This window comes from Pongo abelii, chromosome 9 (genome assembly GCF_028885655.2).
Source record: "Pongo abelii isolate AG06213 chromosome 9, NHGRI_mPonAbe1-v2.0_pri, whole genome shotgun sequence".
Taxonomy (NCBI): domain Eukaryota; kingdom Metazoa; phylum Chordata; class Mammalia; order Primates; family Hominidae; genus Pongo; species Pongo abelii.
This window is the reverse complement of record NC_071994.2, coordinates 66,807,206-66,825,108: the sequence shown is the minus strand read 5'-3', so window position 1 is coordinate 66,825,108 and position 17,903 is coordinate 66,807,206. Positions and strand designations below refer to the sequence as shown.

The following is a 17,903-nucleotide window of genomic DNA, read 5'->3' as shown; positions in this document are numbered from 1 at the left end:
GACAGCTGACCCCAAGTACCAGGCGGGCCTGGCCCTCACTTCAGTGCCTTCTCTTCCCCAGTGCTGGTGACTCAGGGCATCCCACAATTCATGCTTGTTCTTTCTTTGCTAGCCGAGATGCCGCGGCAGTTTCCCAAGCTGAACATCTCTGAAGTGGATGAGCAAGTCCGGCTCCTGGCAGAGAAGGTGTTTGCTAAAGTGCTCCGAGAAGAGGACAGCAAAGATGCCCTGTCCCTGTTCACTGTCCCAGAGGACTGCCCTATCGGGCAAAAGGAAGCCAAGGAGAGGGAGCTGCAGAAGGAGCTGGCAGAGCAGAAGTCTGTGGAGACCGCAAAAAGGTTTGTTCCCAAGGCATGGTTTTCGTGTACATAGAGTCATGCAGACCCAGGCAGGCTGTGGGTGTGTGTCCTGATATGAGGCACCTCATGGGGACTGGTACGTCCCTGGAGCTGTGTTCATTCCTTAACCAAGACCACTTAACTCACCTCTTATTTATTGAGGGATGTCTCGGTGCCTCTGTTGCACTGAAAAGATCAAAACCCACTTTGCTGCTGATGTGCAAAAATACACACCATTTCCAAATGGCATTTCTCTTTTCTTTTTGGAAATTTGAGGATTTCTTAGGAGACAGCAATTGTACTTCTTCTCATCACTTGACAAGCATTTTGCATTACTAATGAACACAGCTTACTATTTGCTGGGTGCTGTGCTGGGACTGGAGATGTTATAATGAACAAGATAGAGTCCTTGGGTCTAGACAATAATTAAGTAACTGGACAAATTAACTTAAAAATTACAAGTTATAATAAGTGCTGTATCAGTCAGGGTCCAACTAGAAGATCAGAAACCAATGAAGTATTAGAATTTTAATGCAGGGAATTGGTTACACAGGTGATAGAGAGCTGAGAAACCAAACAGGGGAGAGAGAGGCGGCTCAGAGATTAGACACAGTAAGGAGCAGCTACTACCCAGGACAGGAGTGACAAGGAAAGCAGTAGCGTTGCTGGAGCCAAGGTGGAGTCGCCCTGGGGAAGGTGGAACTGTGGTTGACTTTCCAGTGGAAACTGGAGCCAAGGGGGAGAGGTGGCAGCTGCAGAGATGCCTCCCAAGGCAGAGATGGAGGCAGGCAATACCTCGCTTGTCCCTTCCTGCACCTTCCAGGTTCTCCCAATGGCTGCCATGGGCCAAACCTAGCCAGAATCCTGCTGGCACACTTGGGAAACACAGGAGAGGATGAGGAATGGATCTGAGGGCAAACAGGCCCAGGAGCAGCGCAAGTGCTATGAAAGAGATGAATAAGGATGAGATGGGGTTAGGGGAGAGAGAGGCCGGGAAAGAGAGAGAAAAAATCCTTTTTTAGATTGGGAAGTCAGGGAAGGCCTCTCCAAGGAGATGACATCTTAGCAGATGCTTCAGGGTATAAAGAAGCTAGCTATGTGGACTTCCAGATAGAAGAGTCAGCTAGGGCAAAGGCCCCCCAGTTTCTTCCAGAAGGCCCATGTGGTTAGAGGTCTGTTAAAGGAAGAAGTGCTATGACCAGGGCTGGAGGACTTGTGGGGCCCAGATCAGACTGGCCTTGTGCTCCCTGACAAGAAGTTTGGATTGGAGTCTAAGTGAAATGAGAAGCCCTCATCCTTTCACAGTTTATCTCACCCTGGGCTTTATCACATTTTCCGCCTGCCCGGTACCCTGCAAACATCAATAGTTGGCATGGTAGACCTTTGAGCCCTCTCATACCTAGTCCGTGTTCACACTAGATACTGTCTCAGTTTTAAAGGCAAGTCTTTTCCTTTCTTGGTAGTGTAGAAGCTCAGCATTTTCTTAACTCGTTTGGAAAGAAGTAAAAAGTTGACTACTGGTGTAAAGGCAAGAACAGAGCTTCACCACTCATAAGACCAGTGCTTTCCTTCCTTGAAGGGATGGTGAGCCCATAAAGGCAGGAGTCACTGGTGCCATTGGTCAACCTCTGAGTGCCAGCCTTGTGTTGGATAAGGTGGGGTGGCCCCAGCCCCAGCAGTATGCTCATCCCTGGAGGGTCAAGAAGAGTATGACTGTAGAGACCCTCATTCACACTCTGTGGGTGGAACAGAAGGGCTGACTTCATCAAGTGAATGGTCTGCAGGGCCTTCTGTGTGTTATGAATTGAGCATTTGAGACCCTTAACAATGGGAGGAAAAGGAATCCTGGCATTTTTTATTACCAGGAACAATAAGTTTCTGGGACCAGTTTCCACTACAGAGTGACACTGGGCCTGACATCTGCTGAAGGGACTGTGCTCTTCTCAATGCCCAGACTCAGGGCAAAATGGAAGCTTTCTTACTCTAAGTCCGAATGGTGCTCTGTGGTTTCCAGAAATTCCCCTGCAAACTTCTCTCCAAAAACTTTGTTCTGTCCTTGCCTAGGTTATGGTGTCTTAGTTTGCATCTGTCTGCCCTATTTGACTAGAAGCTCCTTGAGGACTGGATCCATTGTGGAACTTAGCTGGTGGGCGGTGGATGTCTGGCAGAGGAAGACATCCTGCCTCCCCATTGCCACCGTGGACACTACATCAGGGTGGCTGCAACTTTTTGGACCTCTGTGTTCTGCCACTCACTGGCATGCTCTGTGACCTTGGGCAAATTAGGAAACCTCTCTGGGCCTCAGCCTTGTTCTCATCTGTAAAGTGGAGATGCTAACAGCTACCTTCATGGGGTATTGTGAGGAATGAGGGAATCCACAGGTAAAAGGCTTAGGACAGTATCTGGTTACAGTGCATCCCGAGTAAATGTAAGTGATTTCTCTGACTTCCTGCTGCTGAGACAGGGAGCAATAGCAGCTCCTGCCATTGAATACTTACTGTGGACTAAGTACTGGCCTGTGTAGGTTGGATTCATTCTTTAATTCTCACATCAAGCTTATCAAGTGGATATTCTTAGTATTCTGATTTTGCAGATTAGGAAACAAAGGCTCAGAGAAGTTGAATTTACTTTCACAAAGACACATAGTGAGTAAATGACAGAGCAAGAACTAGAGCCCACATCTTTTGAATCTAGACCCCACACTTCAACCATAAGGCTGTCCCCTCTTCAGGTAGAGGTGGAGTCTTCGGTTCCCTGGTCTGTAGATCCTGGAATGACACTAGGTGCTGCTCCCTAGAATGTAATTGTTGCTTCTAAATGAAATGGAGGGAAACTAGTCAAAGCTCCCGCTCTGTCCCTTGGCTTCTTTCCTGAAAAAAAGCCTGGCCCCTGGACTGTCAGATGCCCCAGCATCCTCCTCTGGGGTCCGTGCATACCCAATTTTATCTTTTAGTTTCTCTTCTCACTAGAGGTGCCTTTATATGTAAATGTTCAAAAGTTAACATTTTCATGGAGGACACCCTCTCCCCAGCTCCCTCTTCGTCTGTGGCACCTCCCATCCCATCTCCTATTTATTCTTACTTTACACAGAGTTCTATAATCTGGCTATATTGTTTCTTATCCCTTGGCAGATTTAAAGAAGCAAATTAGAAGCAGGGAGAGAGACTTCTACAGGCAGGGTCACAGAGGTGATGTGTGATGATTATAAGCCTGGGCTTTGGGGTCAGACCTATTGGGTTCAAGTGGCAGCCCTGTCATTTACTACTGAATGGCCTTGGTCAAAGCTCTTGACTGCCTGAGCTGGTTTCCTAAACTGCGAAATGAGAATAATAAAAGGACATACCTTGTGAGAATTAAATGAGCAAATACACAAAAAATCCTTAGCACAGTGCTTGAAGCACCATTAATGTTCCTGTTTTGTTATTGTTGTTATTAGACAGTCAACAGTGAGAGAGGAAACAAAATAATTATGAAAAGCAGACACAAGAATTTGAAGCACAGTAGTTTAGGGATAACACACCTCTGAGATCATGATTGGATAATACAGTGATGATCCTGAGTCATTGAGAAAACTTTAAATTATGTTCAGCATGCTTTGAGGAAGAATGCAGGAATTATGTATTTTTTTTAAGAAGCCAGACAAAAATTGATTTTTAAAAAATTAGGATATAGTTAAGGCTGGCAAGATGGCTGATTAGGAACATCTCCGGTCTGCAGCTCCCAGCGAGACTGATGCAGAAGGGGGTGATTTCTGCATTTCCAACTGAGGTACTGGTTCATCTCACTGGGCCTAATTGGATAGCGGGTGCAGCCCATGGAGGATGAGCCAAAGCAAGGTGAGGTGTTGCCTCACCTGGGAAGCACAAGGGATGGGGGAATTATCTTCCTTACCCAAGAGAAGCCATGAGGGACTGAGCATGAGGAATTGTGCACTCTGGCCCAGATACTGTGCTTTTGCCATGGTCCTTGCAACCTGCAGACCAGGAGACTGCCTCCGGTGCCTACACCACCAGGGCCCTGGGTTTCAAGCACAAAACAGGGCGGCCGTTCGGGCAGACACCGAACTAGCTGCAGGAGTTTTCTTTTTTTTTCTGTATCCCAGTGGTGCCTGGAGCGCCAGCAAGACAGAATCATTCACTCCCCTGGAAAGGAGGCTAAAGCCAGGAAGCCAAGTGGTCTGGCTTGGCAGGTCTCAGCCCCACGGAGCCCAGTAAACTAAGATCCACTGGTGGCCGGGTGCAGTGGCTCATGCCTGTAATCCCAGCACTTAGGGAGGCTGAGGCGAGTGGATCACTTGACGTCAGGAGTTCAAGACCAGCCTGGCCAACATGGTGAAACCTCGTCTCTACTAAAAATACAAAAATTAGCCGGGCGTGGTGGTGAGCACCTGTAATCCCAGTTACTTGGGAGGCTGAGGCAGGAGAATCACTTGAACCCAGGAGAAGGAGGTTGCAGTGAGCCGAGATCGCACCATTGCACTGAGCCTGGGCGACAAGAGCAAAACTCCGTCTCAAAAAAAAAAAAAAAAAAAAAGTTCCACTGGCTTGAAATTCTCACTGCCAGCACAGCAGCAGTCTGAGATGAAACTGGGACACTCAGGCTTCGTAGGGGGAGGGTCGTTGGCCATTGCTGAGGCTTGAGTAGGAGGTTTTCCCCTCACAGTGTAAACAAAGCCACCAGGAAGTTCCAACTAGGTGGAGCCCACCGCAGCTCAGCAAAGCTCCTGTGGCCAGACTGCCTCTCTAGATTTCTTCTCTCTGGGCAGGGCATCTCTGAAAAAAAGGCAGCAGCCCCAATCAGGGACTTATAGATAAAACCCCCATCTCCCTGGGACAGAACACCTGGGGGAAGAGGCAGCTGTGGGCACAGCTTCAGCAGACATAAATGTCCCTGCCTGACAGCTCTGAAGAGACCAGCAGTCCTCCCAGCACAGCGTTCAAGCTCTGCTAAGGGTCAGACTGCCTCCTCAAGTGGGTCCCTAATCCCTGTGTATCCTGACTGGGAGACACCTCCCAGTAGGGGCCGACAGGCACCTCATACAGGAGAGCTGTGGCTGGCATCAGGTAAGTGCCCCTCTGGGATGAAGCTTCCAGAGGAAAGAACAGGCAGCAGTCTTTGCTGTTCTGCAGCCTCCACTAGTGACACCCAGCCAAACAGGGTCTGGAGTGGACCTCCAGCAAACTCTAGCAGAGGGGCCTGACTGTTAGGAGGAAACCTAACAAACAGAAAGGAATAGCATATCTAATCAGAGACCACATCTGACGGTCACCAGCATCAAAGACCAAAGATAGATAAATCCATGAAGATGAGGAGGTAAACCAGCGCAAAAAGGCAGAAAATTCCAAAAACCAGAATGCCTCTTCTCCTCCAAATGATCACAACTCCTTGCCAGCAAGGGAAAAAAACTGGACAGAGAATGAGTTTGACCAATTGACAGAAGTAGGCTTCAGAAGGTGGGTAATAACAAACTCCTCTGAGCTAAAGGAACGTGTTCTAACCCAATGCAAGGAAGATAAGAACCTTGAAAAAGGGATAGATGAATTGCTAACTAGAAAAACCAGTTTAGAGAACATAAATGACTTGATGGAGCTGAAAAACACAGCACGAGAACATTGTGAAGCATTCACAAATATGAATAGCTGAATCAATCAAACGGAAGAAAGGATATCAGAGATTGAAGACCAACTTAATGAAATAAAATGAGAAGACAAGATAAGAGGAAAAAGAATGAAAAGGAATGAACAAAGCCTCCAAGAAATATGGGACTATGTGCAAAGACCAAACCTACATTTGATGGATGTACCTGAAAGTGACGGGGAGAATGGAAACAAGTGGAAAACACTCTTCAGGATATTATCCAGGAAAACTTCCCCAACCTAGCAAGACAAGCCAACATTCAAATTCAGGAAATGCAGAGAACACCACAAAGATATTCCTCAAGAAGAGCAACCCCAAGACACATAATCATCAGATTCACCAAGGTTGAAATGAAGAAAAAAATGTTAAGGGCAGCCAGAGAGAAAGGTCGAGTTACCCACAAAGAGAAGCCCATCAGACTAACAGTGGATCTCTCTGCAGAAACCCTACAAGCCAGAAGAGAGTGGGGGCCAATATTCAACATTCTTGAAGAAAAGAATTTTCAGCCCAGAATTTCATATGCAGCCAAACTAAGCTTCAGAAGCAAAGGAGAAATAAAATCCTTTACAGACAAGCAAATGCTGAGAGATTTTGTCACCACCAGGCCTGCCTTACAAGAGCTCCTGAAGGAAGCACTAAACATGGAAAGGAACAACCGGTACCAGCCACTGCAAAAACATACCAAATTGTAAAGACTATCAACACTTTGAAGAAACTGCATCAACTAATGGGCAAAATAACCAGCTAGCATCATGATGACAGGATCAAATTCACACATAACAATATTAGCCTTAAATGTAAATGGGCTAAATGCCCCAATTAAAACACACAGACTGGCAAATTGGATGAAGAGTCAAGGCCCATCAGTGTGCTATACTCAGGAGACTCATCTCACGTGCAAAGACAGACATAGGCTCAAAATAAAGGGATGGAGGAATATTTACCAAGCAAATGGAAAGAAAAAAAAAAGCAGAAGTTGCAAGTTTAACCTCTGATAAAACAGACTTTAAACCAACAAAGATCAAAAGAGACAAGGAAGGGCATTACATAATGGTAAAGGGCTCAATGCAACAAGAAGAGCTAACTGTCCTAAATATACATTCACCCAACACAGGAGCACCCAGATTCATAAAGCAAGTCTTAGAGACCTACAAAGAGACTTAGACTCCCACACAATAATAGTGGGAGACTTTAACACCCCATTGTCAATATTAGACAGATCAACGAGACAGAAAATTAACAAGGATATTCAGGACTTGAACTCAGCTCTGGAACAAGCTCCAACCCCAATCAACAGAACGTACATTCTTCTCAGCACCTCATCGCACTTACTTTAAAATTGGCCACATAATTGGAAGTAAAACACTCCTCAGCAAACACAAAAGAAGGGAAATCATAACAAACAGTCTCTCAGACCACAGTGCAATCAAATTAGAACTCAGGATTAAGAAACTCACTCAAAACCACACAACTACATGGAAACTGAACAATCTGCTCCTGAGTGACTACTGGGTAAATAATGAAATGAAGGCAGAAATAAAGATGTTCTTTGAAACCAGTGAGAACAAAGACAAAACGTACCAGAATCTCTGGGACACATTTAAAGCAGTGTGTAGTGGGAAATTTATAGCACTAAATGCTCACAAGAGAAAGCAGGAAAGATCTAAAATCAACACCCTAACATCACAATTAAAAGAGCTAGAGAAGCAAGAGCAAACAAATTCAAAAGCTAGCAGAAGACAAGAAATAACTAAGATCAGAGCAGAACCGAAGGAGATAGAGACATGAAAAACTCTTCAAAAAATCAATGAATCCAGGAGCTGGTTTTTTTTGAAAAGATCAACAAAATAAATAGACTGCTAGCAAGACTAACAAAGAGAAAAAGAGAGAAGAATCAAATAGACACAATAAAAATAATAAACAGGGTATCACCACTGATCCCACAGAAATACAGACTACCATCGGAGAATACTATAAACACCTCTATGCAAATAAATTAGAAAATCTAGAAGAAATGGATAAATTCCTGGACGCATACACTCTCCCAAGTCTAAACCAGGAAGAAGTTGAATCCCTGAATAGACCAATAACAAGTTCTGAAATTGAGGCAGTAATGAATAGCCTACCAACCAAAAAAAGCCCAGGACCAGACGGATTCACAGCCAAATTCTACCAGAGGTACAAAGAGGAGCTGGTACCATTCCTTCTGAAACTATTCCAAACAATAGAAGAAGAGGGACTCCTCCCTAACTCATTTTATGAGGCCAGCATCATCCTGATGCCAAAACATGGCAGAGACACAACAGAAAAAGAAAATTTCAGGCCAATATCCCTGATGAACATCGATGTAAAAGTTCTCAGTAATATACTGGCAAACCAAATCCAGCAGCACATCAAAAAGCTTATCCTCCACGATCAAGTTGGCTTCATACCTGGGATGCAAGGCTGGTTCAACATATGCAAATCAATCAGCGTAATCTGTCACATAAACAGAACCAACGACAAAAACCACATGATTATCTGAATAGATGCAGAAAAGACCTTCAATATAATTTAACACCCCTTCATGCTAAAAACTCTCAGTAAATTAGGTATTGATGGAACTTATCTCAAAATAAAAAAGAGCTATTTATGAAAAACCCACAGGCAATATCATACTGAATGGTCAAAAACTGGAAGCATTCCCTTGGAAAACTGATGCAAGACAAGGATGCCCTCTCTCACCACTCCTATTCAACATAGTATTGGAAGTTCTGGCCAGGGCAATCAGGCAAGAGAAAGAAATAAAGACTATTCTAACAGGAAAAGAAGAAATAAAATTGTCTCTGTTTGCAGATGACATGATTGTATATTTAGAAAACCCCACCATCTCAGCCCTAAATCTCCTTATGCTAATAAGCAACTTCAGGAAAGTCTCAGGATACAAAATCAACATACAAAAATCACAAGCATTCCTGTATACTAATAACAGACAAACAGCCATATCATGAGTGATCTCCCATTCACAATTGCTACTAAGAGAATAAAATAGCTAGGAATCCAACTTATAAGGGATGTGAAGGACCTCTTCAAGGAGAACTACAAACCACTGCTCAAGGAAATAAGAGAGGACAAAAAACAAATGGAAAAACATTCCATGCTCATGGATAGGAAGAATCAATATCATGAAAATATCATGAAAATGCCCAAAGTAATTTATAGGTTCGGTGCTATCCCCATCAAGCTACCATTGACTTTCTTCACAGAATTAGAAAAAAACTACTTTAACTTTCATGTGGAACCAAAAAAGAGCCTGTATAGCCAAGACAATTCTAAGCAAGAAGAACAAAGCTGGAGGCATCACGCTACCTGACTTCAAACTATGCTACAAGGCTACAGTCACCAAAAAAGCATGGTACTAGTATCAAAACAGATGTATAGACCAATGGAACAGAACAGAGGCCTCAGAAATAACACTACACATCTACAGTCATCTGATCTTTGACAAACCTGGCAGAAACAAGCAATGGGGAAAGGATTCCCTATTTAATAAACGGTGTTGGGAAAACTGGCTAGCCATATGCAAAAAACTGAAACTGGACTCCTTCCTTACACCTTATACAAAAATTAACTCAAGATGGATTAAAGACTTAAATGTAAGACCTAAAACCATAAAAACCCTAGAAGAAAACCTAGGACATTCAGGACATAGGCATGGGCAAAGACTTCATGTATAAAACATCAAAAGCCATGGCAACAAAAGCCAAAATTGAGAAATCGGATCTAATTAAACTAAAGAGCTTCTGCACAGCAAAAGAAACTACCATCAGAGTGAACAGGCAACCTTCAGAACAGGAGAAAATTTTTTCTATCTGTCCATCTGACAAAGGGCTAATATCCAGAATCTACAATGAACTCAAACAAATTTACAAGAAAACAACCCCATCAAAAAGTGGGCAAAGGATCTGAACAGACACTTCTCAAAAGAAGACATTTATGCAGCCAACAAACATATGAAAAGAAGCTCATCATCACTGATCATTAGAGAAATGCAAATCAAAACCACAATGAGATACCATCTCACGCCAGTTAGAATGGCGATCATTAAAAAGTCAGGAAACAACAGATGCTGGAGAGGATGTGGAGAAATAGGAACGCTTTTACACTGTTGGTGGGAGTGTAAATTAGTTCAACCATTGTGGAAGACAGTGTGGCTATTCCTCAAGGATCTAGAACTAGAAATACCATTTGACCCAGCAATCCCATTACTGGGTATATACCCAAAGGATTATAAATCATTCTATAAAGACACACGCACACGTATGTTTATTGCAGCACTATCCACAATAGCAAAGACTTGGAACCCACCCAAATGTCCATCAATGATAGACTGGGTAAAGAAAATATGGCACATATGCACCATGGAATACTATGCAGCCATAAAAAAGATGGGTTCATGTCCTTTGCAGGGACATGGATGAAGCTAGAAACCATCATTCTCAGCAAACTAACCCAAGAAGAGAAAACCAAACATCGCACGTTCTCACTTATAAGTAGGAGTTGAACAATGAGAATACGTAGACACAGGGAGGGGAACATCACACACTGGGGCCTGTTGCGGGGTGAGGGGCTAGGGGAGGGATAGCATTAGGAAAAATACCTAATGTAGGTGACGGGTTGATGGGTGCAGCAAATCACCATGGCATGTGTATACCTATGTAACAAACCTGCACATTCTTTACATGTACCCCAGAACTTAAAGTATAATAAAAAAAAGAGAAAAATTAGGATATAGAGGGAACAAACTTTATTAGTTGAAAAATTTGGCTGTCTAGGACAGCCACTTCCCTAGAATGTTTTGAGTGAAATTGAGAAACATATGTGCTCTATGAATTGAGCATAGCACAGCTAAAGTGTTGCTAAGTCACTTCATTTTATGAAACTTGTGAAAATAAGAATGGGGAACTTTTTAAAAATTCAGGGTCATTGACAAAGGAGCTTCATTTGAAATAGTCAATTTATCCCCTTTTAAAGTTAGGGAGAGATTGGGCTGGGCGTGGTGGCTCACACCTGTAATCCCAGCACTTTGGGAGGCCGAGGAAGGCGGATCACCTGAAGTCAGGAGTTGGAGACCAGCCTGGCCAACATGTAGAAACCCTGTCTTTACTAAAAATATAAAAGTTAGCTGGGTGTGGTGGAACATGTCTGTAATCCCAGCAACTCCGGAGGCTGAGGCCGGAGAATCACTTGAACCTGAGAGGCAAAGATTTCATTAAGCCAAGATCACCCCACTGCACTCCAGCCTGGCTGAGGGAGGGAGACTCTGTCTTGAAAAAAAAAAAAAGTTAGGGAGATTGGGAGACTGAGGTGGGTGGATCACTTGAGGCCAGGAGTTTGAGACCAGCCTGGCCAACATGGCAAAACCCTGTCTGTACAAAAAATACAAAAATTAGCTGGGCATGGTGGTGTGCGCCTATGGTTCCAGCTTTTTGGTAGGCTGAGGCACGAGAATTGCTTGAACCCAGGAGCTGGAGGTTGCAGTGAGCTGAGATCGTACCACTCCATTCCAGCTTGGGCGGCAGAGCAAGAACCTGTGTCAAAAAAAAGTAAAAATAAAAATAAAGTTAGGGAGAGAGATTATAACACTTAACAGATGGTACAGATTGTACTTCATTTTCATCTCCAGGTCTTTAGGGAGGAAGGGCAGCTGGGAAGGAGTGAGGAAGGGAGAAGCGAAGGTGAGTGGCAGGAGATGAGTGGAGATTACACTAGGCCAGGAGGGGTTGTGGGGAAGGGAGGATGGAGAAAGAAGGGGCAGGTTTCCAGAGGAGCTCAGGGAGAGACAGAGGGTGGGGCTGTGAGTTTTCACACCTGATTGGCTGCAAAGTGTTAGAATCAAAGTTACACCCACCTGGCCAGGATGCTGGTCATTTGGCTGCGCATGCGGAGTGAGTGATCTCTGTGGGCCCCTGCTCTCTCTGTAGGGACCCCTCTTATAGTGCCCATCATGCAGCATATTTCTCCAGATAGGCTGGGACCTCTGGTCTCAAGTACAGGGGAGGTGTCAGCTCCTCTTAGTTCCCTCCTTAGATGGGGGTCCCAATTCCAGGTGAGCCAATGCAGGGGCAGTGTGAGCAGCAGCAGTGTGAGCCTGTGGAAGTGGAGGATGCCTGTCCCGCCTAATGGCATTCAGATTCCCGGTGTTTGCAAAACCCTGTGCTGGTTTGTGACTTCTGATTCCAACCTTTAGCGTAACAATTCTCATGTGGAGGGGCTGCCAGAATGAGCTGAGTGTGCGTGGGGGAGGAGTTCAAACCAGCCTCCATGTTCTGAAATGTCCCCCCTCTGACCCCATTGCTCCACTGCTCCCACCCCTAGTCTGGATTAAGTGTCTCCTCTGGGGTCCCAAAATATCCAGGGCATCTCATTACACCAACCACACTGTATGATAATCTGTGGAACTGTCTGGGTTCATCTCAGCCATCACAGTCGGCCCCTGGAGGTGGGAGTTATATCTTATCTACTCCTCTACCCCCAGGGCCTGGCACACAGTAGTTTATTGAATGAAGTGGGGTCCATGTGTGGCCCCCAGCTCATAGTACACATATGAGAGCCTGGTGAAAGGTTGGCTCCTGTGCCCCTCCCTGCCTGGTAGTCACCTGGACAGACCACACAGGGCAGTGGGCTTCAGATGGCCCCTGGGAAGATGCTGGCTATTCTCTAGGAGATCAAGGAGGGCCTGAGGGGCTCCTCACTTTAGCATATGAGTGCTATATAGGGAAGGCCCTGGGAGCCTGATTCCCCAGAGTGGAGGAGGGCTGGGGAGTGGAGCAGAGTAAGGGAGGGGACTTAGTGACTGTCAGGGGCAACCAAGGGCCATAGAGCAGGTGGAGCACCAGACAGGTGCTGGGAGGTGAGATGCTGTAACAACAGCCCAGGTGACCTGATCAACTCTTTGTCTTGTGGGCCTGGTTAGCAAGAATGTCCTTGTGTGTCAGGAGGACCATCTATTTCAAGGATGACAAAACTGCTCCTGGCCCTTTGAGCCCTCAGGCTTGGCCTGGAGCTGGTGTCCTCACAGCCCCACACTCTGCTGGCTCCTTGGCAGGAGTGTGCTTCTGCCAGGTGCAAGTGTGGGTGGGGGAAGGAGGGGCTGTGCCAGCTGTGGCTCAGTAAATGCTGGTGCCCCAGGGGCTAGTGCAAGGTGCAGCAGGTGAGACAGTGGACAGACAGATCTTGGCCCATCAGAAGGAAGTGCTTTCTAACAGGGGCACCGGATCAGTTTTGTTCATACACACACTCATAGACACACTCACTCACTGTATTAGTTTGCACTGCTATAAAGAAATACCTGAGACTGGTAATTTATAAAGTAATGAGGTATAATTGGCTTATAGTTCTGCAGGCTGTACAGGAAGCATGGCAGCATCTGCTTCTGAGGAAGCCTCAGGGAACTTTGACTCATGGTGAAGGCAAAGCAGGAGCAGGCATCTTACGTGGTGGGAGCAGGAGCAAGAGGCAGCGAGAGTGGGTAGGGGAAGGTGCTACACACTTTTAAATGCCCAGATCTCATGAAAACTATCACTAGAACAGCACCAAGGAGACGGTGATAAACCATTCATGAAGGATCCACCCCCATGATCCAATCACCTCCCACCAGGCCCTACCTTCAACATTGGGGATTAAAATTTGATGTGAGATTTGGGCAGAGACATGGATGCAAACCATGTCACACACCCTCTGACACTTACACCCACACACCCAGTCACTCAGCTCCAACCCTCTACCTTTACTGGCTGGGCCTCGGTTGTATAGAATGGATGCTAGATATGAGCCAGGGGAGGTAGAATTTCTAAAACAGCCCCTGCAGATGTCCTTCCTTAATCTCCAGATGCGGTGAATAAGATGAGTTATCATTCCTGTGATGATGTTATGGAATATGGCACAATTGACCTTAAGATAGGGGGGTTATTGGTAGGCCTGATTTAATCCCATGAGCCCGTAAAAATAGAGAGCTTTCTGAGTGTAGGAGGGGAGGGCAGAGAGATTCAAAGCAACAGCACAATGACCACTCTTGGTTTTGGAGATGAAGGGGGCTATGTGCAGGGATTGGAGTGAGGTCAGTAGGAGTTGAGAGCGACCCCTGGTCAAAGCCAGCAAGCAGCCTGGGACTTCAGCCTTGTGGCCACTAGACCTGAATTCTGCCAACAACTGGAATGAACTTGGAAGTGAATTCCTTCCCAGAACCTCCAGACAAGAGTACAGTGTGGCTAACATCTTGATTTTGGCCTCTTGATACCCTGAGCATAGAGCCCAGCCAAGCCCACCCAGACTTCTCACCTATAGAACTGTGAGCTAATAAATAGCTGTTGTTTTAAGCCATCAAGTTTGTGACAATTCGTTCTGCAGCAATAGAAAACAAATCCAGGGTCATCCTTGGGCTCCATATAGCTTTTCCAATTTCCTGAGATACAAGCTGTGGTTAACTTCCAGTTCTTCCAAGCTCAAGGGGAGTGAGCCCTGAGGAGTTAGCCTATCTGTGGTTAAACCTATCCCTTGTGCCTACAAAGTCTGAGCTCCTGGCCCGCAGATGCTCATATGTGACAATCTGGAGCTCAACTGAAGGTCAAGGTTGTCGCCATAATGGATATCCCCAGGAAGGAGAATTCTTTGGGCATCAGTTTATGGGTACTAGCTTCCTCACTGGGGCAGAAGAACATTCCTAGGACAAGCCTGGTAGGCCGTTGGCTTAGGCAGCCTCCCAGCATTTGGGTTGTAGTATTTTTTTTTGTGCGTGTGTGTGTGTGGTTTTTTTTTAAACTTTCTTAGCTGTTGCTCACCTTAGATATCACCTGTTGCTTCTTGTTGGTAGGACCAGACCTCAGGCAGCCTTGGCTGAGGCATTTGGGGGTGAGGTTGCATGGAAATAAAAACAGTGACCTGGCAGGCATGTGTGAGTGACACAGAAACCAGAATCTCATGCGTCCCAGCTGAGGTCAGAATGTGTTGGGGAGCCCGAAGTAATGGCTCTTCCTCTGGGTGTGAACATCCAAAAGATAAAAGGAGAACCTCATCCTCAAGGTGAATCCGCCTCTGAGGAGTGACTGACAAGGTGGCATCCCTGGGGCAGGATGCTTGGCTGAGCTCCATTTGATGGAGGACAGACCAGAGAAAGCTGAGGCTGGGGGCTCCCAGGGCTCAGGTTGAGTTTCCCGAAGCAGCCCAGTGCATCACTTAGCAGGACCAGGGGCAAGGGGAAGGTAAATTCCTGAAAAGGAGCCACCTCTGTCTTCCAGGTTAAAATAGCCTTGTCCCAAAGATGTGATAACACAGGGTAGGCAGGTGAGAACCAGAGGGCCATGGCAAGCACTGGGTGTATAAACACGGGAGGAGAACTGTGGTTCTTGAAAATTCGGCAGTGAGGAGACCTGGCCACAGGCCAAGAGGAAGAGAGCTGCTTCCGGGTAAGCCCTGAAACCTATTTGGGGATCAACCAATTTCTTCAGGCCTGTAGGTATCACACTAGTACCTGGAGAGGAGGAGGGCTCTGGTGGGTCACAGTTGTCACTGAGTCCTTGCTGGTGGCTGTGGTTGTGGTAGAATAAACACTCAGGAAGCTACTGGGCCCATGGCACAAGGTAGGGCCGGTAGTCAGTTGGTTTCTGGCATTCGACACTGTGGGATGGCACTGTGGGGAGGCCGGGTTCCACTGGAAGCAGACAGAAACACGAGGTGGGAGAAGAGTGCTGATGGCCTCACCTTAATGCTGGGTAATTCTTTTCCTGCAGAAGAGACTTGCAGTGACATCATCTGATGTCTGTTTCATGAATGAGGAAGGTGGAGTAATCACAAATCAGCCTTGCAAATAAGCATGGGCTTGTGGCATTTTAAACCAACCTTGGGCCCAAGAACCAGTGTAATCATCTTTTGGTGCCAAGGCAACAGGTCCAGAGGGACCTGAATTTGGTGCTGATCAATCCCTCTCCCCAAACAGAGGTACATATCTGTGCTTGCTCCAGCAGCAGCAGCCAGGATGGCACACAGCAGGCTAGAGGAGGGAGCAGCGGGGCTGGAGGCTGGGTGGAGCAGCCACCGTGCCGTGTGACTTTGTGCCAGCCCTTTCCCATCTCTGGGAAAGTGTCTGTGAGAAGTAGGCTGATCTTGCAGATCTCCTTGGCACCCAGTAGGTCTGCTGCCAGCCATGGGGCCTATGATGCCTGTAAGCTTGGATGGTGGTCGCTAGTCCACGGTCCTGAGCACTCTCTCGACTCCTTCTTTGTAAAACAAGGAGATTGGATTCATTGAGCATCCCTATCTCTTCTGGCTCCAATGCCCCAAGTGTCTAACTGTGTGAAATGCAGTGTGATTGTCTCTCTGTGACCCTATTCCTGGTCCTTTCTGAGACCGTTCATATGTTGGGACTGAGAGTTTGTGTTATCTGAAGCTAGCATGCTGTCCACACTGTGGGGAAAGCCTGCATGATTTGCTATTGTCCTCCCCTCTAGTGCCCTGTGGTTTTAGAGCCCCTGCCATGTGGTCTGCCGTTTGTCTCTCTGTCTCCTGGGGCATTTGCCTGCTTTAATCTTCTGTGGGCTGTGCAAACAGCCCTGAGCGGTGCATGGTGACCACAGGTAGGGGTGTCTGGAGGGCTGTGTTCTATCTCACGCAGACATGTGTAAGAGGAAGGCATGAATAATTAGAATTCTTAATGGTAGAGCCAGCACCAGTGATTAATCATAGCAAAATTCTCCTGCCACGCACACAGCAAAGAGTCTTTATCACTCGCCCCAATTAGCTTCTGATGTCTCCCACTTTTCCTTGTCCTTGGCTCTTAGAAAGAAAAGTTTCAAGATGATTCGGTCCCAGTCCCTGTCTCTGCAAATGCCGCCACAGCAAGATTGGAAGGGCCCCCCGGCAGCCAGTCCGGTCATGTCTCCCACAACCCCTGTGGTCACTGGAGCCACTTCCCTGCCCACGCCAGCACCCTATGCCATGCCTGAGTTCCAGCGGGTCACCATCAGCGGAGATTACTGTGCCGGGGTAAGGCGTCTGTGGGAGTGTTGAATGTGCCTTGCATGCAGAGGCCAGGGGCCCCATGGGCCACAGGGTCGTGCCTCCCTCTGGAGCCTGGCCCTGTCCGTGGATGTCTGGGAGAAGGTGAAGAGGAGGCACAGGAGGCAAGGAGCGTCCTAGCAGAGGTTGTGGGGTGTGGGTGTGGTGTCTTGGTGGCTGCCTGTTCCCTGTGAGGAGGGTCCCGGGGTGCAGGCTGGCACACTGTGTCTGTGGCTCGTAAGTTCCACATATTCTCTAAGTCCAGAAAGCTGGAATTGGTCCCTGTAGCCCGTTGAGAAAGGTGCCAGCTTGGGCCTTTCAGTGTTGCCAAATGTTTAGTAGATTCAAAGCCATGGTACTGAGTGGTTTGTGTGAAATTAGTTGTTGCTAAATCATCTCTTCTTAAATGTAGGTTCAGTACCCTTAAATATAGGCTAGATCCCTTCAACCAGGAAGAGAGAATCTTGTTTAGAAATTGAGCAAATTGGTTTACACTAAGTCAATTAATGCAGTCACTGAAAATGTGCTAATTTCACCCGATTGGATGATGCATTTTTTATGCATGCCTACTTCTTGGAGAAAAATATCACTGAGTTAGTGCCAGGGTTAAGTTTGGCTCCATCTCCCTGGCCCCAACTACTTACGCCTCAGTTGGCTTCATTAGTCTCTTTTTAACAGTAGCTGTAGAAAATACGGTGAATCTGATAAAGCAATGCAGCTTATTGCTCTTCCTATAAAATTTCCCCTAGCTTTCAAAAATGTTTTTTGGTTATGTGTAATGGAGAACACTTGCACATGGTACAAAATTTAAAAGATAAAAAAATGGTATCAATTATTCAGCCACCCATTCTCCTCCTCAGAGGCAACCATTGGTTTTAGTTTCTTATGTATTCTCAC

General features: G+C 46.3%; 1 protein-coding gene across 6 annotated transcripts in view; it reads left to right on the top strand.

The window, feature by feature from the left end:
* Positions 1 to 17,903, top strand: part of AMPD3 (adenosine monophosphate deaminase 3) — a 57,601-nt gene that overhangs the window by 11,031 nt on the left and 28,667 nt on the right. For 5 of the 6 annotated variants that reach the window (XR_008511230.2, XM_054524668.2, XM_054524667.2 and 2 more), the window contains exons 2-3: positions 113 to 338; positions 16,790 to 16,994. Coding sequence is in view for 4 of the 6 variants with exons in the window: in XM_054524667.2 (XP_054380642.1) it covers positions 113 to 338; positions 16,790 to 16,994 (431 nt within the window). In the remaining 2 variants the exon portion in view is untranslated. Of the gene's footprint in view, positions 1 to 112; positions 339 to 16,789; positions 16,995 to 17,903 lie in introns of those variants that run through there. The other variant, XM_054524669.2, reaches the window with a different exon arrangement.